The sequence below is a fragment of the Parasteatoda tepidariorum genome, chromosome 8 (genome assembly GCF_982258835.1).
Source record: "Parasteatoda tepidariorum strain Cologne lab strain chromosome 8, Ptep-v5.0, whole genome shotgun sequence".
Taxonomy (NCBI): Eukaryota; Metazoa; Arthropoda; class Arachnida; order Araneae; family Theridiidae; genus Parasteatoda; species Parasteatoda tepidariorum.
Genome location: NC_141762.1, coordinates 32,107,944 through 32,134,316, shown reverse-complemented (window position 1 = coordinate 32,134,316; position 26,373 = coordinate 32,107,944). Strand labels below are relative to the sequence as shown.

General features: G+C 28.4%; 1 protein-coding gene across 3 annotated transcripts in view; it reads left to right on the top strand.

The window, feature by feature from the left end:
* LOC107438520 (uncharacterized) overlaps positions 1 to 26,373 on the top strand; it is a 121,440-nt gene that overhangs the window by 38,812 nt on the left and 56,255 nt on the right. For 2 of the 3 annotated variants that reach the window (XM_016050826.5, XM_071181547.2), the window contains exons 2-5: positions 18,669 to 18,805; positions 20,102 to 20,222; positions 21,632 to 21,814; positions 23,296 to 23,418. In XM_016050826.5, the coding sequence (XP_015906312.2) occupies positions 18,701 to 18,805; positions 20,102 to 20,222; positions 21,632 to 21,814; positions 23,296 to 23,418 (532 nt within the window). In that variant the 5' untranslated portion in view covers positions 18,669 to 18,700. Of the gene's footprint in view, positions 1 to 17,492; positions 17,669 to 18,668; positions 18,806 to 20,101; positions 20,223 to 21,631; positions 21,815 to 23,295; positions 23,419 to 26,373 lie in introns of those variants that run through there. The other variant, XM_071181546.2, reaches the window with a different exon arrangement.

Sequence of the window (26,373 nt, the reverse complement as noted above, 5' to 3'; positions counted from 1 at the left end):
AATATTTTGTATTAAAATGAAAAGTTTGTTACTAAGTCATGAGTTTTACGCAAAATCGTTTAATTAAAGCAAAAAGAGAAGCCAAGAATATTTTCACTCCTCTGTTAAAATGAAAACCGATTGAACTTTTTAATTAGTTTTCGAACAGCAACATTAAAACAATTTGGAGCAGTCTCCATAAGTTCCGTTTTTTAATTATTTCTGTTTGTCACCAGCTGAATGATAGCAGTCTTTTATAATACTGCCTAAACGTTAGGGAAAAAAAATAATTTTTTTTCTCTCAATTATGAAATATTAAATTCTTTTGTTATTTAACAGCAATCCTGTGATAATTATTATGTGGCTCGATTTTTGCTTAATCTGTGTGATCAATTTCTAGACGATTAAAGTTGAAGCAACAACTGAGTAGCTTATCTTGTAAAATTTTGCTTAGCAACATAAACTTTCATACATTTGTAATTAAGTAATCTTTTGTATTACAACATAATTTTGTAATATTTTTTCAATTTATTGGGAGATAAAATAAATTCATAAGATAACATATTTTCAGTTTCTTTTCCTTAGATAAGGAATAATGGCTGCGTTGGAACTTTTCTGATATCAGAGCAATTTATGTGATGTGTGGTTTTTGAAATATTCCCTAATCTCGCTCTTAAAACCTATATATATATATTTTGTTTTGTTTCTATCATACGAATTTTTTTCTACGCTTTGAGACTCGGTTATCATTCTGTCGGGGTTGCATTCCGTGTGAAACGTTTGTTTTTAATATGGTTTGAGCTTAGAAGGAAAATAGTAATTTTCCACATATCTCCTTAGATTTTTCCGAAAATTGACTAAATAGGGTTTCAAGTCTAAAAATTTTTTTATCTTAATTTTTGTATTAAAATTTTTAATTAGAAGTTTAGTGCTTTTAATTGAAATAGTATGAAAATATCTGAATCTAAAAAAACCTATTTGTAGTATTTTCTATACTGTGCGCTATTTCAAATCCTCTATGTGATGAAAAATAAAGCAGTTTTATTTGTTTTTACTGCTAATAATAAAATAACACTACAAAAATTCGTAAGATAGTAAAAATTTTTAAAACATTTCTTTCATTAGTAATATTAGTTGACTTTAAAGCTAAACTGATGAAAGACTGCATTGGGGGAGAAAAGGGTTTGTAATAGTTAAATTTTTTTCCCAGTGACACTTAAGGAAATATATTTTTCAGTTTAACTGCTTATCAAAACTTGATTAATTTCCATGTTAAAAAGTCATTGTTACGTGATATCTTTTAAATGCAATTTAAAAATAATAAACTATTTTATTGTTTCACGCAATTCTACTTATTCTTTTATTTTCTAGATATTAATAATTATCTGTTTCAACTAAATACACCATATCCTATTATAGTATTTATTAACTTTGCTTTTTTCCCCCCAAAGCTGTTTCTCCTAGAAAAATTGGTTTTGAAAGAAGCCACGGCCCAAAAATAAACTCGAAGCAGCTATACTTTTGAACTGTATGCATCATTTTGCCTGGGTCTCTAAACGGACAAATAGCGTAAATATTGAAATTAAAATTAAAAAAAAATTGCGATATTTTTTTTATTTTGATGAAAATTAATAAAATCAATGAATCATTTCTGCAAATTTTTATGAGACCAGACAATAGAGTGACTTTTCAAACATCAAAATATCAGAAAACAAGTTTTTCAGTTTCACAAAACTGCGGGTTTTCTTCATTAGCTTGCGCCACTTTCATAAATACTTTAAAGAGCGCTGGTTAAAAATTAACACAACCTAACCTAACAGTCACGAGTAACAGTTGCAAATTCTCAACAGTTTTAAAATAGCATATTATACTTTAAAAAGTGTTGTTACACTAGGCCAGTGTTTTCCAAACTTAAGACTATACCCTTTCTAAATTTTTCGTAACGCTTTGTACCACTAATTAAAAAATGAATACATTTTTTACTATAAAAAAAATTGCACAAAAGTAAAAATCACAACTGGCTGTTGACATAGCTAATTATTAACTGTTAACTCTGCAAAAAATAGCCAATAGAAAAATACGTAATCGTAAATTTTCATTGCTAGCTTTGTTTCTAAGTAATTTTTTTTTTGAAATTTTCGTTTGTTGCAAGATATTTCGCATAAGAACGCGTACCCCCTCTAAACTATTCCCGTACCCCTGGGGGTACGCGTACCAAACTTTGGGAAACACTGCACTAGGTGATAGAGCCTTTGAAGAACACTGTTCATTTAAAATGTATGAATGATATTAATAAATGAATGAAAATGAATTCTGAAATTTATTTTATGTAGGATTTTTTAAACTTCTTTAGTAGGATAGTAAGAATAAATATAATACGATGAAAGCATGGTATAAATTTTGTAATAGTGATATTTTTCATCTGTATAGTTAGGCCGAAGTTACTTATCTGTGTATTTGACGTTCCTAGATGCCAGACGACTCATTGTCACTGATTTGATATTTGAATAGACAGCAGAATGAAATGAGAAACATCTCGTAATTAGGGTTATTACAGAGATTTGTTAAAAAAAAAAAAATATTCATTTAAAATTCTGCATTTTATTCACGTGAAAAGCTAACGATTTTGATGACGATAATTAACCAACCACTCTCTGTTATTTAATTTAAATTATGATTAAATGTGACATGTTATTGTGTTGCTGAAACCGGAAATAATAGCGTGAATAGCAATTAGGAATTACACTTCTTAAATTGTAATGGTAGCAGACAGTTTAATTTCTTCCTTATAAAAAACTGGCACAAGTGCTTCAATTTCTGAGGAGTCATCTTTCGAGGCTTCTTTTTTCCCTCTTATTTTTATTCCTATTTTTTTTTTTAATTTTCTTTTTTTTAATATATTTTTTTTTGAAAATAAAACTCAATCACATCTCTGGGGCTGTGTAAATATTGCGCAAGCATCTAGGGAGTTGGCGAATTTTTCTCAAGGGATGAAGATAAATACGATCGATGTTTTCGAATGACATTAAAATCACCTTGTTTTCAGATTTTTTTTTTTTTTAAAAGTATGAAAAAAATTTGGAAAACAATTACACTTAGAAAAATTTTAATTTAGAAGTATAAGTTAAATTTGAGAAGTCCAGCATTTCAGAAGTCAAGAGTTAAAAAAAGATTTCTAAAGAATATTCTACGTAAAATTTTATGAACTCAAATAAAACGTAAATTTTGTTTTTAAGTAAAGTAATTTTTTTTTGAAAAAATTAATTCCTGAAATTGGATTAATATTGTGAAAATCGAAGTTAAAACGAAAAACAAGGATTGCGATTTTCTTAGGAAGGCATTGAAATGGTTTTGCCATTTGCTTATTTTTTAATTTTTTTATTTTTACTCGGGGGGGGGGGGAGGGGTCCACAATCGCCAAAAACATTGCTTGTATATATTTTATATTGTGGATTTTAAATTTGATTTATGTAAAAATAAATAAATATATGTAACAATAAATAAATAAAGCATCTGGGCACGTGGAGCAACATCTCGAAGACAAATATTGGTTTTCAGACTTCGTCTTATTTGCTAGGGAAGTGTTTTTAAAAGGTTAAAATATTAAATTTATATCTTTGGGGATAGGTACTATAATTGCTAAAAATTATCCCCTTCCCCAATTTTTTTCTGTTTTAAATTATATCCTCTTTTTATTTTACGACTTAATTCCAAAAAATACTTGACAATTTAATTTACTGGTCCTGATTTACCTATATTTTGATTTAAATTATTCCAGAAAAATAAATATTCCTCTATTTCTCAACCTCGATCAGTTCTGTTTTAAAATACACACTTACATTTGAATCGAATGACATTTCGATTTATGTTCTAAAAATAACGTCATCTCTTCTCGGCAATAAATGAATTGCGTCTGTGCTTACGTAAAAGAATGGAAAAAAGATTTCTGAGGTGTTTCATAAAAAATAATCTTATCTTTTTATTGAACAAATATGTCAGTTTATCCTTTTATTTTCAAACATACAGCTGCAAGACAGGTTTAGTGAAGTCGCTTTTCGAAATGGTGCAATTTTCAACTTTTCTGTTTTTTTATTATTCCAAAGCGTTGATGCCCTTATTAAGGGATACTATTTCCAGTGTTGATACTCACCTGTAACAGCTTATCTGCTACTTTTATTACCTGTAACGATATCAAACAAGCTGTCATGTTTATCGAGGTTTAGAATTTTTCCTTTTCTTATCTCTATGTTTTCGTCTTTAGTTTAGAAATTTTTTTTTAGATATGAAAGTCTAATGACTGATATCTGAAATTTTTTTTCTAATTTTCTTTTAGGTTAAAAACTATTTGTGTTAATAGTAGTTAATTATTTTTTCCCTTAGAAAACAGATTTAAGTTCACTTAATGGTGATATATAGTGGTAGTATTAAGCCCTTGTTTATTTTTCTTAAAATTAGCACCAACTTTTTCTCTTTTGTTATATAACTGTCCATTACAAAAAAAAAAGAAAAAAAAAGTTTTGATATTATTTAACGTTTTAACTAAGTTTACTTTAAAATTTTTGTTATTTTGCAAGCTATTGCTTTGAAATAATTGCTACAAGTTATATCGTGGCAAAAAGTTAATAAAATTAATTTTAACAAAAATGAAAGAAATTTCATTAAAATATTTTAGTATAATTCATTTCTTGAAAGTCGTGAAGAAGTCCAGAATTTAAAGTCATGATCGCGTGCTTTAGGCTATTATCAAAATTTTCTTCAGACACGTTCATATTTGCTGTTGAATACATTCTCAATGTGAAAAATTCGATTCTATGCAATCTCATGTAAGTTAGATGAACACCTTCTTTTCAGTTGGACGAGGTTGGAAAATATATATTTTTTAAAAAAAAGCGATTAAAGTTCGAAGATTCATTTGTGCTTGGATGTTGTTGAAGTCTATATTGGTCGCTATAACTGCTCTCAAAGTTAGCCTGTTTTTCGAAACATAACGCATTCTCTTTCTCACCATATGCTTTTGGAAAATGGAAAAAAAGAAGTATTTTTTGGAAAAGTTGTGGTTATCCATGGTGCGTAGCCTTTTTAAAAAGTGCTTGAAGGTGCTTTTTTCATTGGGTATTTTTAAGAAGTGCTTGATATTCCGAAAAAGAGATTTTTTTTCTTTACCATGTCGATTTTCAGCACGTATTATCCAAAAGCGTGGTTTTCACTTAGTTCTAATAAACGTTTTCACAATTCATTCGACCACAATCCATTTCTGCCTATCGTCGGTTCAAAGCGCATGAAAGCGCCTATCATTTTACATGTTTGATGAAATACTTGCGAGTCCGCATATGCGTCTACTGAGCCGAGTTTGGTGAGAGTTTGTTAATCTATATAGTGCTTAAAAATAATTTTTAAGTGCTTAAAAAGTACTTCAAAGGTGCTTATTTTTTGTTGAAATATTTGGCTACGAACCCTGGTTATCGTTTACATGACTCTCGAACCGTTATCAAAATTTTCTACGGACACGCTCAAGTTTGCTGCTTATTTGTTGACCAATATGGAGAATTTGATCTAAAATTTTGTAAAACCCAAAAGGAAACTAAAAGAATAGTTTCTTACTGAGAGATCAGTCGTACAAGGTTAGAATTGATGGGAAGAGCTTGCGAAGAATTGTTGGGAAGATCCTGAAGAACGCGATTAGTTTAAACTTGATTTTTCAAAACTCTTTCAAAAAAAAAGAAAAAAAAAGCCCGTTTTGAGTACCTTACACTTAGAATTTAGAACAAAGCTATCATTTTACTCTATATATGTCGTCTTGCCTTGAAGAATGATGTGGGCTTTAGAACGGATAAAATACTTAAATATTTTAAAGTTATTAAACTTAAAAAAAGAATAATTTGGCGACATTTTTCCACCGAAATAAAGTCAAAATCACTGCTTTATTTTCGGTTTTACAAATTTCTTCGAGTCCAAATAACACAGCATTGGAGTAAGTTTTTAAATATTAAAAATTTAGGCGTTTCTTCGCAATGACATTTTACGCCATTTTCAGTATAAGCATTAATGCTGTTTTTCGAAGCTGTGTCACCAAAGAAAATAAAAAAGCTATAGTTTAAGTGCCCTACACTTGAAGCAATACCATGATTTTAAACTATCTACATAATTTTGCCTTAAAGAATTATCTGAGCTTTAGAACAGCCAAATAACTTGAATATTTTAAAAGTAATTAAACTTTTATAAAATTCGCTTATTTGGTGACATAATACATTTGGTTATGCAGCATTGGAGTAAGTTATTAAAAATTAGACCTAACGCTTTTCATTTTCACAAAGCTGTACCTTTTTTCCATATTGACGTTTTGTGCCATTTTCAAAACAAGCGTAAGCTACGCTGCCTATAGATAGGCTAAATTTGATCTAACAGTCATGAGTACAGTTGCATGGAGGAGTTATAAAAGTAGCATATTATTCGCAAAAAAGCACAATTACATATTACGACGGAGTAATATGTAATGACAATTACATATTACTGTAGATAGGCTAAACTTGACGTAACAGTCATGAGCAACTGTTGGAAGCTCACAGCAGTTTTGAAAATAGCATGTTGCAAAAAAGCACAATTTCATATGACGACTGAGCCTTCGAAAAACAGCCTAGATTCGCATGTGCTTGGATGATAAACAAGTCGGTTGCTGTAACTCTTCATAAGTTCGAATTTGGAAAATAATTTTAATGTCTTATTTTACATACTTTGTTTTTAGAAAATGCAAAAATGGAAATTCAGTTTTTAATGTCTGCCTTCTTTTTAACTATGCAATATTTCAAGTCTCTCTCTCTTTTTATTTCCAGTTGGCGATGCATTTAGTCTGCATAAAATGAAAATTAGTTTGATATGTTCTTAGCATATTGGTTGCATTTGGCCTTTTCTTTTTCTTCTCTTGTTTTATGTAGCTTTTCTTTGTGGGAGGGAGAAAAAAAATCTTCTGTAGTTTTTATGCTGTAATTTTCTGCACCAAAAACAAGTCACATTGCCTACTTTACTCACTCTGTATGCTTTCCAAACATTAAAAGAGAAGAAAATTTCTGTTTTCTTTCACATTTCCTTCACCCTTTCACGCTCTTTATTTCTCAATTTCGCTTCCTCCTCAAAAGAATGCGGCAACATAGTGACACTCTCTACCTTGTTAATTGGAAATTATGTACGCAAGAAGCTATAAATCTCACTCTTTTTTAACTTTCTTAACCCTGAGATCGTATTTACTCTGCCCTATTCTTAGATCTGGGTGATTGTAGATTTCAAAAAATTAGAAATTATGATTATGATGAAAGTCGTAAAAGAATGAATAAGAGCATGCTTGCGAGATAGGAATAACATCAAATTACCTTATTAAAAATGGTAATGAAAAGACGTTGAATTGATTTAGATCAAATTTGCATAAGGTTAATTGATTTTTTTTAACCTCTTTATCTCTGGAGACGAAGTTATTTGGCACCTTGCCATGAGATGTGATTCAACTGTCTAAAATGTATTCAATTTGCAGTAATAATGACATTTTTTAAGGATTAAACTGATCTTAAATTTTCTAGGTTCAGAATATAGTTGTGTTTTTTGCCTTAAAATTTAAATAAATAAATAAATAAAAAAAAAACTGAAATTGAGTTATGTGAATTTTTTTTACTATCACTGTAGTATTGCCATTGGGAAAACCAATGACCATGAATCTTGATTAGTCTAGGTTCTATTAAAATGAGCATAATAATTTTAATTCTAATTTTCAACTTTGACTTTTCTTGTTGTCTTAAACTTCTTTTTATTTCCTGAATTTTTTTAAAAAAAATTTACTCATTTTTTTAATTATGAAAATAATTTTTTCTCATCTGAGGATTAAGTGCAAAACGAGAGATTTCTTGTTTTTTAAATTTATTCCTTTTTTTTTCCTCCAAAAGAAAAACCCATTTTGATTCTTTCATACCTCTGGCATCTTAAGCTATTACTTTTATTTTTTAGCAAATTTGCCTTAATTTCTGAAATAGGTTTCTGTTGTGACGCAAGTGGGGACCTCGCTAATAAACAATTTACGATAATTAGACACTTCGAAAGATATTCGTCCTTGGCCAATCTTTTTATTTATCTGATTAGTTTTTTATTGCTTTTTTTATTTAAAGGTTTGCGTCAAACCGTCGTTTCTGTTTGCAAGGGAGAGATTTATTTGAAATTTAACCAGTAATGTAGCAATTATAGTGAGGGGCATAAGTCAAGTTGTGAGATTATGAGTATTATTCGACACAAAATAATACATAATTATATCAGATTGGTAACTTACTTTGCTGCAACATGTAGTTCGAAAGAACATATAATTAAATCATAAATGAAATTTCATTTTTGCAGATGAAACCAATAACATTACATGGGAAAATGAAACTGTAGCATCAAAATGAAACAGCAAATATTCTACATATATGAAACAGCATCTATCATTTTCTGTATGAAACTGCAAAATACAAAACAAATGGTACATATAAAAATGTAAAACTTTCTATTTATAGGATGAACAATATACGATAATTATGAAAAAACGAAACGCTTTCAAAAGTAGGCAATTGCAAAACAAGAAGTAATACAACATTTGAAAATGAAAGAAATTAGGCATGTTAAAATAGATTCTAAAATAAAAACTTGTGTGTTGTGATCCAAGCAACATTCAGAGGTTGATGAAAATAATGGAAAAAACTTCCATACTTATTCTATGTAAACCATTTTTCTTTTAGCTACGAATGTTTCGGATGATTTTACATGGAAAAGCTGTTATATCAATTTGAAAGGCCATGCTTAAAGCTTTTAGAAATGGTGTCCTTTTTACCCATGCAAAAATTAGAGCGGCCAAAATGAGCTTAGAAAGTTAAAAGCTGATTTCCGTTTTCAATACCACTATATTTAAAAAAAAAGCATTCTTATAAATATTGCAATCCTATAAAATGATTTCAGAACTACTGATATTAAAGCTAGAAAGTTATTGAATTGGGAAGCTATTAGCTTCCAACGCTCATCTGGTTGATCTTATCTTAGCATGGGTAAAAATGCCATCATTTCTAAAAGTTAAAGCATGATCTTTCGATTTGATCCAACAGTTTTGCCATGTAAAATCTTCCGAAACATTCGTTGCTAAAAGAAAAATGGTTTAGATAGAATTTGTATTGAAGTGTTTCCATTATTTTGATCTATACCTGTAACTCAAGGCCCTGAAAGCCTAGTTGGTAGGGCACTGGGCTCATGTTCAAGAGGTCGTGGGTTCGATCCCCGCCGGCTGAAGACATTTGTGATGGTGACTGATGCACGTTGAATCTGTCAAGTCACTAAGTCCTCCATGTTGCCATAACAAATCATACCTCTGGGGGTACTGACTGGTCCAGGAGTATTTCCTGTCTTCTGGACTGGTTCAAAATTACAAGGGTACGGAGTTGAATAATAGTTGACGTAAACCCAAAATTGGCTCTGCTGTTCAATGGCGGTTATAAAATAAAAATACCTGTAACTGATCTATTATTATTATTATTATGTTTTGAATCTCTTCGAGTTAGTTTACGTTTTCCACCTTTAATTAGATATGAACTCAAAGCTCTCCATGATCTTTGTTTTGTTTGATTTCCCTATTATTTCTGTGTTTTACTCAATTTATAATGTTGGATTTCGTTACATTGTTTATACTATAATAATTTTGTGCTTGAATTGGGGCTGTTTAGACACCTCCATTAAATATTAATTCCATTTTCAAGAATTCACTGTATCGTGCACATAATAACATTTGTGTTTGAATTTGCTTTGTATAGTCTCTTCCATTAAATATTACTTCTATTTTTAATCGTAATTTTTTTTTTAGATGTTCTTGCATTTCAAAGTTGAACCTATAATTGTCATATACTATGAATTTAATTATTGATTTTATACATGGTGCAAAAATTTACAATATTACAATTATGAATAATCGTAAAGGCTGTTGTCATGTATTAATTGTTTTCAAAAAAATCTAATACATATAAAAAAAATTAAATATTGATTATTTTTTTTAACAATTGCTTGTAAAACATACATAAGCATAAGATTTGATAGCGTAATTTATATTTTATGCAATTTCCCCCTTATTCTGCAAACCGTACTATCTTAGAGCTACTTTAACTCATCTCCTCATAGCAATGTTTGTTCATGTTACCCTTATAATTAAGTTATTAGCAATCAGAAATCAGTCAAGGGTGTAAATAGTCATCACCACCTACCTATCAAGGCAGGCAACACGAGTTAAATTGAGTTTATTCAAGTCCCCACTGTAATGGTACGTTGCTATTTTTTTCAATTTTAAGAAAGTTCTTTCGCCGAAAGCCAAGAACATTTATATTTTCAGATAGGAATGAATCTTAAAGCTCTTATATTGAAACGTGATGTAGTACCTGCATTAGAAATAAAGAGTTGACTGGATGAAGATTCTAAGTGATATTTTAATAGTTCTCATATTGAAAATTTAAGTTCTTGTATTGAGGTGCAATGTACTTCTGCATTAGAAATTAATGAAGAGCTGTGCAGATGAAGATTCTCAGTGATATTTTAATAAATTAACTTTAAATTAATACGTTGACTGACAATAGGAAATAAAGATTATGCCTTGCCTTTGTATTTTTAATTTTTACAATAGACAATTCCTTGTTTTTGCTGCAAAATGCACAAACTCTCTGACATTCTGAAAACACTTTTAAGATTTTCTTTTCTGTATTGAGTATGAAATTGAGCGAAGTGTATGAAATTTATACACTTCGCTAAGTACGTAATATTATGTAGTTATATAATACTAAAATATGATCTTTTCCCGAGAAATCTCTATTTTTTTTTTCTTTCGAAAATGCTACTTAGTTTCTTCATACACGAAGCTCTTTAATTGTGAATTATTGCAACTATTTTTTTTATAAAGTCTATTAATAAATCTCCCCACCCCTCAATTTTTTTTCTCCAGAAAATATATTTTATTTCTATTCATTACAGTTTGTAAAATACCTGAATTTGAGTATCCCGCAAACTTCTGCAAAGGGAGTATGTTTCACTGGCAAAAAATATAATATTGAAACGTGTGCTGAATAATGATATTAAACAGAGTTGTTATGTTAAATAATGATATTAAACAGAGTTAAATATTTTTTTTAATGGGAAGCAACATGTAGACCTTCAATGCTATTCTATATGGATTGATGACTCACATATATAACCAGGAATGAATAAAAAGGATGTTTTTGTATGTTAGTTTTCTTGAAAACGCTTTTAAAAATGCTTTAGTATGCGGTTATCAATAATATAAAAAAAAGCCTCTTTTCATCCTCGTCACTGCTTTCGCATAATGGTTCGTTTAAAACAGTATAAAGAATGCTAAGTAGCGTGGGGAAGATGTATTTCATCAGTTAAATAAATCCATTTCCTTCTTCCTAAGGAGTTTGAATTTTCAAAGCAAGTTTTGCTAAGATAAAAACAAAATATTTCTTAAAAATAATTATGTAGTATTTCGTAAAAGGTTGAGGCAAATGGACGTTGAACTCCCGCTTACTGAGAATAAATCAACGCTCTATTTTCTAAAATAAACAACCGCTTTATCTTAATGAACGTTTATTGAAATTTTTTTAAATATTTTTATTGATTAAAATGCTTCACAAATGTATTTATAATGTTGATTTTTGATTAGATTATATTCCACGTTTTAAAAATGAGAATAAATATTTAGGTAATTAATAAGATACATTATATGAATCAGAATATCTATGTGCTAATCAAAATATGGGTGCATTTTGAGTTTGTGTTATCTTTTCTTATTACTTTTTAATAGTTATATATTTTTTCAAAATATTGCCAAAATATATTTATTACTGGAACTTGTAACAGTCATTTCTAACAATCTTATACACACAGCAGCGACATCTTGTTGGTATCATTGTCAGACAACAAATCTTAAAACAAATATTACCCATAAGTCCTACTTATAACCATAACTATTTTTTTCATGTTTACAGTAATGCGATTAGAAAAAAGTGTTACCAACAATTATTCTTTCATCCATTAACTCTCTGAAATCTTGTTGCTTCAGATAATAATTAATTTTCACGATTATCAACTGGCGGCCCGCGAAACCTTTTTTTATGGCCCGCGAACTAAAATATATTCGTTGTCGTTTTTTTGCGGACAATTTTCGTAAAAAATCTATATCGATTTAAAAAAATGCTTTTCTTTCGTTTAAGAATACCTAATTTAAGAATACCTGCAAAAAAATTTATCTCTCAGGTTTTGCACCCAAGAAAATATTTATTTTGATACAAAAATAATCGTGCATGTTGCTCTTTCTAATTTCGTTTTTCTTTTCTATTTTGTGAATATAATTCATCATGTGCGTATCAGAAATTTTCTCGAAGGAATTCTCCCATTTAACTTTTTGAAACTACTCATTTTGGACGAAATTATTAACATTTTTAAATTTTAAAAAAGCATAAAAAGAGGGAAAGAATATCTTGTTTTATTTAAATTCCTTGAATTGAATATCGCATGAGCAGAAAGAAAAAAAAAATAATTTCAGGTGCTCGAGAATTTTTTTGTTGTTGCTATAATTCCTAATAAGTCGAAAAAAAACTGTTAATTAGTCACAGAATTGAATTTAAAAGAAAAAAAAATCTTGTCACTAAGTTTCTGATTAAGAAAAGATTCAAAATGATACGTAACAAGCATTATTTGTAATTCTTGTTATTTCGCTTTTTGACATTAAAAAAACTTTGATAAAAATCTGACAGTAATATTTAATGTTCCTTCAAACATAAGAGTCCGATATAAAATTTTAAAAATGTTGCGGCCCGCCATTTGACTGGTGTTTTTAATTGCGGTTCCCGGCCGCATGTAAGTTGGAAACCACTGCTTTAGATTGTAAGCTATCTGGCCATAAGTTTTCGGGCACTTATGGCCAGATAGGTGGTGTGGGGTCGTTTTTTACGGTTTGGCCTGAATACCTTTGTTTCTGTGCTTGCTTTTGTTTGCACATGAAATCTGAGATATGTGTGTGTGGACATGGCTGCTTTTTCCTAGATAACTGCTCCATTCACTCTTCGAAACTTGTGCAGCCATGGTTTATGAAAAGAGTCCACTAACTAGAGTGCCTCGATTTTAATTACATAGAACACTTATGGGACAAATTAGAACTCAGATTACGTAGACAGTCAAATCGACTCTACTCACTGTCGGCACTCACTTCAGATGTGATGGTTATTTAATTCTATGGCCACCTATAAAAAAAATAGTAGATAGTAAAGATGAGACGGGCTCAGCCTGAGTCCGAACCCTGGCTCGTTTACCCAAAAAAGAGGTTTCGGGCAAGCTCGGATTCATGATAAAATATTCATTAATTTTTTTTTACAACTTTTAAACTAACTTTTGTTTTTGTTATTAAACATTACACAATTTATAATTTATAAGGTATAAAAATTGCAACGATCTGCTTATTTTATGCGTTACTTTTTCTTAGTGAGGCTAACTGTGAAATGACTTTCATTTAGCTTAATATTTTGATTTTCTTTTTTAATTTTTGTTTTAGTCATCTTGAATTTTCAGTTAGTTCAGTTTTTCTCTTCACGTTTCCTTTCACAGATTAGTGATAGAAAAGTTTTTAATTAACTAATTTCCTTGTGTTTAGACATCAAAAGCCGAGTGACGAGATAGCAACATTTGACCTTTATCCAAAGTATATCTCTTTCTTAATCAGGTGGGCTCCGCCTCTAAGTAATCCTATGTATCTCAGGATCAGGTGAATTCCGTCTCTAAGTAACCCTATGTATTTCGGGATCAGGTGAATTCCTCCGCTAAGTAAACCTATGTATCTCGGGATCCAATTAAAATTCTTCGGGCATGGGCGGACTCGAACCTCCAAATCGAACCTGAGCTTATCTCTAGTAGGTAGTCTATCCAGACGTGTGCAGGCCTGTCATGGATGCAAAAGAGGGTCCAACGTTATATTAATATATGCTATAGTACTCTCAGAGTTCGGACCACAGGTTGTCCGTGCAATTTTGGCTAGATAGTGTATTTCGTGCTACGATGTTAGTTGTTTACATGCCTACTTAAGTAATTCTGATTTTTCTAAACGTGATTTTGTAAGAAAAAAAGTATTGCATAGAAGGCATATTTTTGAAACACACTTTGTCGCTTTAACTTAATCTATAATAAAATATTTAAACAGAAAAGTTTCTTTAAAATTTTTTTTTGATTAACTGTCAAAATATGTACAGTAGATCACCGATTATACGGAACAGTGTGGAGGGACTTAAGCCGACGCGACCCTGATAATTGGACAGCTTTAAAAAATGGCTATTAGATTGCTTTTAAGTAATTTCCCGTCACACTTTTTCCAGGCTCACTAGGAAGGAACTATCATTTTCGTAGTTAAGTTACCCTTTTCCGTGTTATTGTTTCTTGTAATAAATTGAATACTCTGTAATCTTAACACTGACTCATCAAGTTTCTTTCGTTTACACTTAAAAAGAGAGAGAGTGTGGAATGAGTGGAAACATGTTGGGGTCAGGAAACTTCGGATAGATGGTTACTGTGGTCTACCATTATGATCGAATTGCCTGTTCTCAAATTTCTTATTTTTTTGTCTTTTCTAAAGCTTTCTAATGTATATCTTAGCGCCATTAACATTTCGAAGGGGAAAAGATTGCTAATAATAAATGTATTTTTGTACCAAGGACATTTATTTTTCAACTACATGTCTACTAATTATTCTTGATATATTAGTGTGAAGAAAAAATATTAAACATTTAAATTGAATTTTCAATTTTGCAACTACTTTTATCAACTAATGCAGGAATGGGCAAACTTTTTTGGTCGAGGGGCCAAAAATCAAGAAAAAAAAATGTTTGGTGGGCCAAGTAAAAACTTCAAAATTTAAGAAAAAAAGGTGACATACAAGTTTTAATTTAAATATTTAGTGAGATGAAGGAAATTGCGATTTCATTTTTAAAAGTTCCTTACATTAAGGTTGGAAGTGAGATGTGCTTATTTTAAGGAACAAGGCTAAATGCTTTGCTGTTATTCTACTTCTGAAATGATTTTTTCTAAGGTTCATAGTTGAAAAGTCTTGCTCACATATATAAGATTAAGCAAACATGCACTGATTTTCTGAGCATGAAATACTAAATTTCGGAAACTAGCTTTTGGTAATGATTTGTAAAACTTTGGAATACTATTTAGAAACGACTGCTTCAGATGATTGTCCGCTTCAGATGATTGTCAGATGGATTGTCCGCTCTTTGGAGCGTAAAATGCGCAGTCTGCCAAATGTGAAGTGCAATTTAACTATATTAGATTCCATAAGTCAGCTCCTCGAGAGAGACAAGCGCTAGTTGGAGCCAATCTACGGCTATTCTATAAAGAACTTTTGCTTTCAACATTTTACAATTGAAGCTGTCTGAGCTAACTATTTCCATCAATTTATGTTTTGTAGAACAAAAATAGAGAACGCAAAAACTTCATCAGTACTTTGTTGAAAAAGGAAAAATAGAAATAATTTTAAACATAGTCGACAAGAAAATGGATGTATATTGTTTATATTTGCCACTGATCGGCAAATAAAAATTCTATCCGCTGGCCGGTTAAAATCTTCCAGAGGGCCACAGTTGGCCCGCGGACCGTAGTTTGCCCATCCCTGAACTAATGTCTAGCTCGCAGTTTTTCAATTGTATTTTGTTTACAAATATCAAATATTTCAAACTCCAATAGAAAATCATATTGAAAAAGTAAAGTTACAAAATTTTTGGTCATAATTTTAAGAAAATATGAGATTCCAAGTAAAAGCATTTTTGCAGTTGCATAATTGGATTTTCAAGCGTGGCATTTTTTCTTCTTCTGGATACTGCAAAAAAAAAAAAAAAAAAAAAAAAGAAAAAGAAAAAGAAAAACATTGAAAAATATAGACCTGGAAATTTTAATTATCAGTTAATAGCCATTGGCTGGTTGACTCAAATAATTTAATAGCCACTTTTTCCTCAAAAGTAATGAATCATTGACTGATACAAATAAGTTCTTTTCATTTCATGACCTCTTTTTGCTTTGTGTTGCTTAGATTACATTTTATTATTTAAAAAAAAAAAAAAAAACTATTCTAGAAATAATCTACGGCTATAAAAAGTTACTTCAACAATAAAAATAATATAAGTATGTTACAAAATTTAGTTAAACATACTGATTTGATTTCATCGTGCAAGAAAATTTGTACAAATAAAAAAAAATTGAAATAAAGAGGGAGAGAAAAAAAAAAGAAACGATGGGAAAAAGTGACCGGCTGTTTATTTAATTTAAGTCGCCACTTTTTTTTGTTGACTTGCCACGTAGCGAGTGGCAAGTGATTATTTTCAGGTATATCCGCGTGGTCATTAATTAAGTTTTACAGAAAGAAATTATTTATAACTAAAAAATAACAATTCCGCCAATTTTATGATGCATTTTTTTTTAATCCTTATGAAAAACAGTTCGGCATTAATGAATTTTTAAAAAATTTCTTCTTCCTTTTTTTTCACTTTTTACTGCATAATGTAACTTTTAATTTATCCCTCTATATATTTTTGTTTCCTTCTGGCCGTTTCCTATAAGTGAGATTTATGTTTTAATAGTTTTTTTTTTCAATAAAGAAATAATTATTCTCAGAATTTAAATTTTTTTGCATTGAAAACAGAGAATAAAGGGTCAAAATTTTTTCTTTTGAATATCAGGAAAAAAAAAAAAAAATTCGGTGGACATTTTTAATAATAAAAGTGTATTTCCACGTATTTCAAGATATTTTATTTACATTTGTTATTTTCTACATTGTAGTAAAGGTATTGTCGCCACTTTTCAACTTGAAGGATTCTATCCTTAGTGGCGACTTGAATCCACGCAGCTTCAGATCGATGGGTATCAGCTTGTATGGGAAGTAAAGGCGGTCTGTGCGCAATGCTAATCATATTACTCAATCATGCCGCTAGACATGAAATAGTGGAGTTTTTACTTCCAAAAACCCTGACCCCCTTTGGCTGTTGTGGGAATGCCTTACTTATAATGTAAATTAAAAATTTATTTTTGTGAAAGTTAACCCTCAACTATTTTATTTTTTAATGTTCGTCTTTTAAAAGGAATATGTTAAGTAATTTTTCCCCTCACCAAATGTTATTATGTATCATGTGGTATATCCAGCAATTTGTATTCGCTCTGTTAATGTCCAGGTGTTTAGAATAGAATGATCGCTTTCACGCATTTCTGATTATGATACATATAAAAAAAATTCATTGGTGCGAATAATTTGCAGGAACTAGGGCAAGAATACTTACAATAAAAATGTTATGCGAATAGTTTCCAAAAGAGTTGTGCAGTTTGGGGAGTTAAAATAATAGTCCGCTGTCATTTGTTTCCTGCTGGCTGTCGTCAGTTTCCGGTAATCAATAGATCCCTCTTATTTTTTGCTTTCTTCGCATTTTTCTGGCTGCTGGAATAGTCGGTCTTTTATCAGCATTTAAACTGTACGTGATCCTGCGGGATATATTTGATTTCAAGCGATTGCCTGAAAGCTATAGAACTTTCTGCTGTACAAATTGTTTTGTTGAGTAGCGTCAACTGTCGTCTGCTATTTCTTATATTACTAGAGTTTAGTTGGTGATAATTTAAGTTCGTAAGTTAACTGTGGACCGAATATTTTTTTACTGCATATTTACTAAGATGTTTTTTCTTGCTATGAGAGATCTGTTTTTAATCTTCATTAGTTTTATTTATATTAATTTATGTATCTAAAAAAATATTTTATGATCCTAAAGTTTTTTCTAAATAAATCGTTTTTTAAAAATTTTTTTTTTTATAAATTGTAATTATATTTTTAAAAATATTTAACTTTATATTACATTAGTTAAAGCGATTTTTCTGTTATTTATTTGATTAGCTTAGAAAACAGTTTCAGTTCTAGAATGAGTCTGAAACGATACTTCTTTTGCTTGAAATATAAATGATAAATTTGGAAAAATATTATTTATAGAACTTTAACAACAATAATAAAAAAAAGTACATTAAATAAAAAGAGTTATTTCTTCTGAATAAAAAGATGTTTTTTTCTTCCCACTTATATCTGATTTCATTTTTTTATTCTTTATTATTTTTATTTTGGAAATTTTTTTTTATTTTGCTGATTCTCATTTAAAAAATGCATTTTAAATTCTTGGATGTCGTAGGAGTGCAATTTGCAAATTAAAATACTGAATCGCAATAGCTCTAAGAATTTTCCCTCATAAGAAAAAAAAAAATATCGTGTCTGCTAAATATTTGGAGAATGATTGATTATTTTTTTTCTCTTTCGTGATTTTAACTTTGCTGAATTTAAATGGATGATGATTCATAAAAGTTTCCTTTATTAGCCCGGAATATTGAGCGGGACTTTCACAGAGAGTTCTAATTATTGAAAGGGACATACGTACACCCCCTTCCCTGGCAAACAACGCCCATGTCTAAATTAGAAAGCTAGAAGAACTATTGCTTAATTATTGCTTATTATTAAAATTGCTTAAGGTTTAAGCTGCACCACAGATTCTATATATTTTATCCTTGTTCTTTTAGATTATTTAAGTGCCATATAAAGTTAAAATTTTAAATTGTTGGAATATATATTTTATTGTTTTTTGTAGGTTGGAGTGAATAATTAACTCAAGATGAAAATATGACCTCTCTAGGTGTTTGGAAGGTGTCAAATCCCTTTCCTCTTACTTTACCTAAACCTGGATTTGAAAATAGAAGTTTTATTGATGTAGCTTCCACCTCCAAAGTGAGCATTTAGCACTAAATTTTATTTAATCTTTTTTTATGCATGTCGTCTTATTCTAGATAGGTATAGCCTTCAGAACTGACAGTTTTTTACTGATGAAGGAAGGCATAATCCACAATAGTTTAATAAAAATAACAAAATATATTTCTAAATATTGAATTCATAATTCTACATAAGCTGTTAGTAATTAGTGTGAAATAAATTACAGCAATGGCATTATAAGAAGTTTTTATTTTTATGGATTTTTTTGAATGCAAATTAAGAAGAAAGGGAAAATTTAGTGCAATTATTTTATATGGATTTTTTAATTGAAAAAATCGATCTGTAAAATTAATTTTTAGATTTTTTTTTAGTCTATTATTCAGTAGTTTTTTTTTTTTTTTTTTTTTTTGCAAGGAATTTGATTCATACCTTTGCCTCATTTTAGTGCATTAAAAAGTTTAAAATATGTTATGATTTATTTTGAATAACATTTCAGTTATAATTATATTTATAAAATTTAACTATTTATAAACTGTAGTTCTTGAAGCATCTTTAAAAATGTGAATAAAATAAGAAAATATCATTTGAATAAAAAAAATTTTTTGGTAAAAAAAAAAAAAAAAAAATCAAAATTCTTGTAATTTTTAAATAAATGCTTAAATTGTATTTGTTTAGAAAACATTTAGGTTAAAGAAATTTTAATTTATAAAAAATTAAAATGTTGATAGATTAAATTACTTTTGACACCTCTAAATTTTAGTTATAATTTGAAATTAGTTGGAAAATCTTTTATTTAATTTCTTCCAACTTATGGTTTCAAGGCACAGTTGTCAGCATTTGGTGCCTATGGGTTGCGGGTAGTGCACCATTGCCATTGAAATATTTGGTAGTTCTTTCTTCACAAAGAAAAAGGCATAATATATTAATTAAAAAAAACATTCACAATCTATTGGATAAATATTCTTTAGTGATAACCACCAAGATGTCAGAGTTACATTAACCTCAGCAAAATCTGTAAACTTAATATAATTTCATCAAACATATCAAGAAAAAAAAACCTCAACATATACTTTAATTGAAGTGACCAAACCTGTCTATTATGTGGTTACATTCTAAATGTGTGTGTGTGTGTATAACAATATGAAAAGCTAGTTTTATTTCGACCCGTTTGAAACAATTTTTGAACTGGTTCGAAAATAAAGTGGATTTTTGCCTGTCCTGAAAAACATATATATTTTCAGATTTGAAGCTTATTGTTAATGATTTTCTTTATTTGAAACTGATTTTGTGCATCAATGTTTTATCTGTTATTAGGATGCTCTGGCTATCTCTGAAAGTGGAGGCTCACTAAAAGTACAAACTGATGGTCCTCATCTTGTCAGTTTAGGTAGTGGAAGACTTAGTACAGCAGTAACTATTCATCCTTTACCTGAAGGTGAGTGAATACTCAATCCTAATCACTTTAAAAACTAACTATGCTGAAATTAAAACTATTTCTTTTTGGAACAAAGACTTCTGTTAATCTAAGTTAATTAAAGTGCTTGGTAGAAGAACATGCTAAGTTATGTCAATAAAACAGTTTTCAATGGACCACCAAATTAATGATGCCTCTATATATTCTAAAGCTAATTTTCTCGATTGAATTCAACATGCTGTGTTCGACAATTATGTTATCGTTGAGGTTTTAATTAGAATATTCTCTAATTTGTTTTAAACATTTAGAGATTTCAAATCCCAGATAAACGAACTTGTCTCAAATTGACCCCTTACATGTTTTGCAAAGTCTGGATGTTGCTATAAAACTTTTATGTCTTTAAACATTACAAATATAAATTTAATGATGTAACCATGTTTTAATGAAAGTTTAGAAGTATTTAACTTTTGCTATTCTGATTGTTTGCTAAACATATTATTACTATTTTTGAAGCAAGAAATAAAAAGGTTTGCTAATTTATTTTTTTATAAAATAAAATTTTTTACATATTTCTAAATTTTTCTGTTGAAAAATAATTTTTTATTACTTTATATGGACTACTTACATCTTTTATTTTTAAATAAATAGTTTAATTACAGGATGGTTTTAAAATTTTTTAGCTAAAAACTTTTTTATTCTTTTTACACTATGAGCATTAGTATAGGTTCTTTCTAAACATTCAGCTGGTGATTTTCTGCTTCAATATACTACCCATGTTATTTAATCTGAAAGTGAATTTAAATTTAAATTTAGCATAAAATTTTCGTACATTTTTACCCAACTTTTCAACAATTAAAGGAAAAAAAAATTAGAAAATGCAAAAGAGTTGAATTTTTTGATACTCAAATTGGAGCTTCTGCATTTTTGAATTTCAATGCTTTATTATCTATATTTTCATGACAAGTATATTGATCTTAGTTTTGAAGAACAATTATGCATTTTCCTATGCAAGTTGTGTAGTTTCATCACATTATTTTTTCGCCAATATCAAAGGTTAACCATTAACCATTCTAGGCTCTATGTGTTCATCATTAATTAAATGTCAAACCCTTTAAGAGAAGCAACTTGTTAGATTTGCAGTTGTAATATGAATTAAGGTAAAACAGAGTATCAGCGAAGAGTACATCTTCTGCTTTGTGAATCATTTATATTGTCCCTCTGTGAGGAAGTTAAACCCATTGTTTGTTATTCCATACTGTGAAGGCAATAAAATCATTTTCACAATTTGGTTTAACAATTTAAGTTTATGGGTTATCTTTTTAATTAATAAAAAGCTACGTGCACTATTAAAGGAAAATTAATCTAATTTTAAATGTTTGAATGCTACTTCATGTATTTGCATTGTACTGAAATAAAACTAATGATTACAGGGCGTGTTTATGTTGGCTGTCCTGATGTACATCCTCCGAAAGATGTTGTCATCAATGGTTTTGGTATAGAAAAAGACCATTGTTTTATTGACAACAACAATGGGCTTGTGACAATATATCCTCAAGATGGAGAAGTTTCTATTGATGGTGTCGTTGTTAACAAACCCACTTGTCTTTCTCAAGGTAAATAATCAAGAAAGCTCATTTTGCAGAAATTTTTTTTTTTAATAAAAAGTTTGCAGTATAAGACTTTTAAAACCCTTAATATGTGATTATTTTTTTGTAACTAGGAATTTTTTCTTACAGATTTCTGGTTCTTAAAATGTACATTTTTTATCTTTCAATTATGTTTTTGCTTATTGTGTTCTGTGAAAAAATTGTTGCATGCTATTTAATGTCTGTGAGATGAAGATTAAAAATTCTTCAGAAGTTCTTTTTTTTCTCTTCATTTGAGTACAATACTTGTTTTTAAACTTTAAAACCAATTTAAATAATATGTGTGATGGTTTTTATATCCACATTAAACAAAATAATTTTTTTTTTCCTAAGTCAGTCAGTACTTACAAACACATAAATATTTTCATTTAAATGTCATTACCAATTGATTAAAAAAACTTTTGTGAAATATATTTAATTATACTTATGATGCTTTAGTTTCTAAATCTGTTACTTATTTCTAATTATTTTATTGTTATTACATTGTGAAAGTGGGAAAAATTCTAAATATTAAACTAGTTGACTTCATAAGGATAATATTTCCCTTACGTAATATTCAAAGAACATGTTTTGAATTTTAATTATTTAATCAATGTCCCCCAATAATTAAGCATTCCATTCTTTTGGTTTAAATCTTTTTTTTTTTTTCTTTCTGCATGTCATAATTAAAAAAAAAAATGCAATTTTAGATCTTGTGCAGATTTTATAAAAATGTATACTTAACTAGAAATTTTACCATAAGAAAATTTTTTCTAAACTTAACATTATACTCATAATTTGTTTTCAAAGTATTGATAAAGCTAAGATAATCTCAATTTCTTAAAATTGCATATGCATTTTTAGTGAAGGGAGGTCATTATTTTTATTAATATTATATTTTTATATATTTATTATTTTCTTTTAGTTAAAAATATTTTAAAATCTGAAACCTTGAGCAAAGTATTACTTTTATACAGTATTTTTTTAGCAGCTCACATTTAAAGTGTTATAAAGAAAGAAAATAAAATCAGAATAATAACTGTCTGTATCAGAATAATAACACTTTGAATTCTGCTGCTAACCTATAATCATATTCTACTCATTTTTCTTCATTTTAATAATGTATTTCTTTCTCCCTCCTTTTTTTTAAAAAAAAAGGAAAGAAAGGAAGAAAAAAAACTGAGATCAAATGAAATTTTGTGCTATTCTTAATTTACATTTAAAATAAAAATCTACCTTTAAATTGTTAGAACAGTTAATGAAATAAATAATTATTAGTACAATTGAACAAATAGAAAAATATATGCAAGAGTAATAATTTAAAACATCTTTATGACAAACGAAGTTAGTGCATGAGTGCAAAATGTGGATTAAAAAAGTTTCTTTTAATCATTTATTTGTGGTTTCAAATTAGCTTTTTGGTATAATTTCATTCTATTTTAAGTATAACAATAATATTTGTTTTATAGGATGTATGCTTTGTCTAGGACGTTCAAATTTTTTTCGGTTTAATAATCCTAAAGAAGCTCATTTAATGAAGCAGGCTTCGCCAACACCAAGAAAACTACAAGTTTCATCTGGATTTGTTCCTGGTAAATACTATTGCATGTTGTTGTAAAATTTACTTTAATCATGCGAATAATAATATTTTAAACCATTGTAGAATTAATTTTTATTGTGCTAGTAATAATATGTACTTCTTGTTTATTTGTCATTTTTTAAGATTGCAAATGTAATCTTTATGCTTAAACATTTTAATTTAAATTTAACTAAACTATTTTTGTTTGTAAAATCAAGGCTTCAATAATGTAATGGTTTGCTATATGTTTATATAATATTAATATTTCCGAATTTTTAAAAATATATTTAAGTAAACAATGTGTAAAAAGGAAAAGCAATGTTATAAATTATTATATGTGATATTTAACTTGGTACATCTTCTTTCAAACAATGCATGGATTATTTAGCATTTCTTTTTTTTAATTGGATTTTTATTGTGGATTTGTTTTATAAGTCTTAAGCATACATGTAACAGTTAATTTACTTTGCATAAATACTCATAATTTGCAATATGTATTTTTTCTAATAACCATTAAATTTTAAAAATATGATAAATATTGTATATTTATCAAATTTACTAGTTTATGTTTATATTCGCCGTAAATTATTAATGAATTTGATAAAAACATGTGACTGAAACAAAATGTGTCTAGTGTTAACATCCTCTAGGTATTGTACTGTTAGCTCAGAGTTTTCCCTAAGTGTTTTTTGAAGGGCAGCTCGCCTTTCTGTCCTATGATGCTCCCTATTAGCCCTTTTTGTAAAAATAAGCTGCCATCCTATAAAAACACAGCCTTTTTTTCAGTAAAAAACAATTTATTGTTTAAATAATACTTACAAGCATTGTTTAAATAATACTTAATTCTGATTACTATTACAAATATTTATTTTGTCAGAATTATTTTCAACTGGTTAAATTTTTATAGGTTTCTCTTTCAAGGTATACTAGAGAATTAAGTGACTTTAAAATTTTTTAATTATTATTAAATATTTTTTTTTAAATAAAGGATGTCTTGAAATTTTTATTTTCTCATAATTTTTTGCTTAAATTTAAGAAAAAAACTTTCAAGTTATTTATCAAGAGTCATTTCTTTTTTAGTTAACTTGTTTTGACAAAAATTTGTGCATAGTGATTACCTTTTAACATGCCTTTAAGTATTTTTATAGACTGCAAATTTTTCTCTTATTTTAATAATTAGTGAGAATCACTTTTTGAAATACTGGCATGAAATAGTATAGGAAGGTAATTTAAAAATTGCTAAGTATCAAATTCGGTTATTACATAATATTACACATTTTGATAAATTTTTATGATGTTAAGTGAGTGCCCTTTTCTGTGAGAAAACGCCCTGCCCTTTTTATTCCTGGGGAGAACACTGGATTGTGTGAAACTGGATGGTAAAGTATGAAATAATTGTTATTTCAATTTACTTTGCATAAGCATTCTGTAATGCATTTGAAAATTATATACAATAACCATGTAATTATACACATGGTGCCTAGCGTGTTAAAAAAGTTGTTAAAGGTGCTTATTTTTGATTTTTAAAAGCCCTTAAAGGTGCTTTTTTCATTTGGTGTTTTTAAAAAGTGCTTAATTTTCCCCTTTTCAAAATGAAATTTTACCATGTTGATTTTCGCTATGAATTATGCAAAAAGACACAGTTCACATTGTTTTTAACCTTTTCACAATTAATTCAACCCCAATCGATTTCAATGTATTGTCAGTCCATAACGTATGAAAACGCCATTCGTTTTACATGATTCAAAATTTCATGATTTTTGACAATTGTCAAAAACAATGCCGAAAGGGTGTTTTTTTTTTACATGACGGTTAAAACAAAATAAAACTGTCAATTGTCAAAAGCTTTCCTACCCTGCCTAATTATGATATTTTTTAAAGTGCTTAAAAATATTTTTTGAGTGCTTGAAAAGTGCTTAAAAGTGCTTCTTTTTTGTTGCATCACTTTATTGCATTTACTGGAACTTATAAGTACATAAAAAAAATTGTCTATTTTATGGTTGCTATTGCTTTTTAATTGTTTTATTTATATAATTTGAAAAAAAAGTCCAATGCCATTATTATAATTCCTATTTTACTGTATCCCATTTAATTTTTTTTTCAAAATTAAAATTCATAATTTATGATAAACTTTTAAAAGTATTTATATTTATTTGTAAGAACTCTCCATTGTAAGTAATATTTTTTTGCTTAACTCTTTTAAGGGGTTCAAGTGTGTGTAACAGTTCTAAAAATAGATGATCTGATTATGATTATGTAATACAAATTTAAATTGTGCATGGATAGGAGTGTATAAATGTAATTTTAAAATCTACAAAAATTTTAATTAAAAAAATTTTGGGCACTAAATTGTGCACTATGCTTTATGTGAATTCTTTCTCTCGAAATGTGCATTCAATGAAAGAGGTTAAGCCATCAATTTTCGTTGAAAATATAAAGAACTAATAATTTTCTTTTCATTTACAAAATCAATGAACATGATAAATGAACCACATCAATGAGCATCAATGAATATTTTCAATGAACACAATTATTAAGTAATTTTTTTGAATAAAGTTTCCAAGCTTAAATCTTTAAAAACAGTTCTTACTTTAATCTGTATATTGATGCCTGTAAATTTTTAAAAACAGCTTTACATTAAAAAAAAATCAATTAGATGTGTAATTTTTAATTAGTCCTTTGAGTTAAAAAAATTTGGATATGACTAAAATCCTAGGGCCGTTATTGTGTGCTGGTTTGTGAGCATCTATTTTTCTGTATCTTTCTTAATTTTTGTTATATCAATATAATATTTATGATTTATTATTTTGGATAGGTAAGAAATTTTATATATATAAGTAAGAAATTTTTTTTAATGTCTATATTTATATTTATTTTACACACATATCCCCTCCTAAAATTTAAGATTAAAATCTCTAATACTACTTTTAGAACAAATGCCTTATGCTGATTTTATCTTGTTACTGTT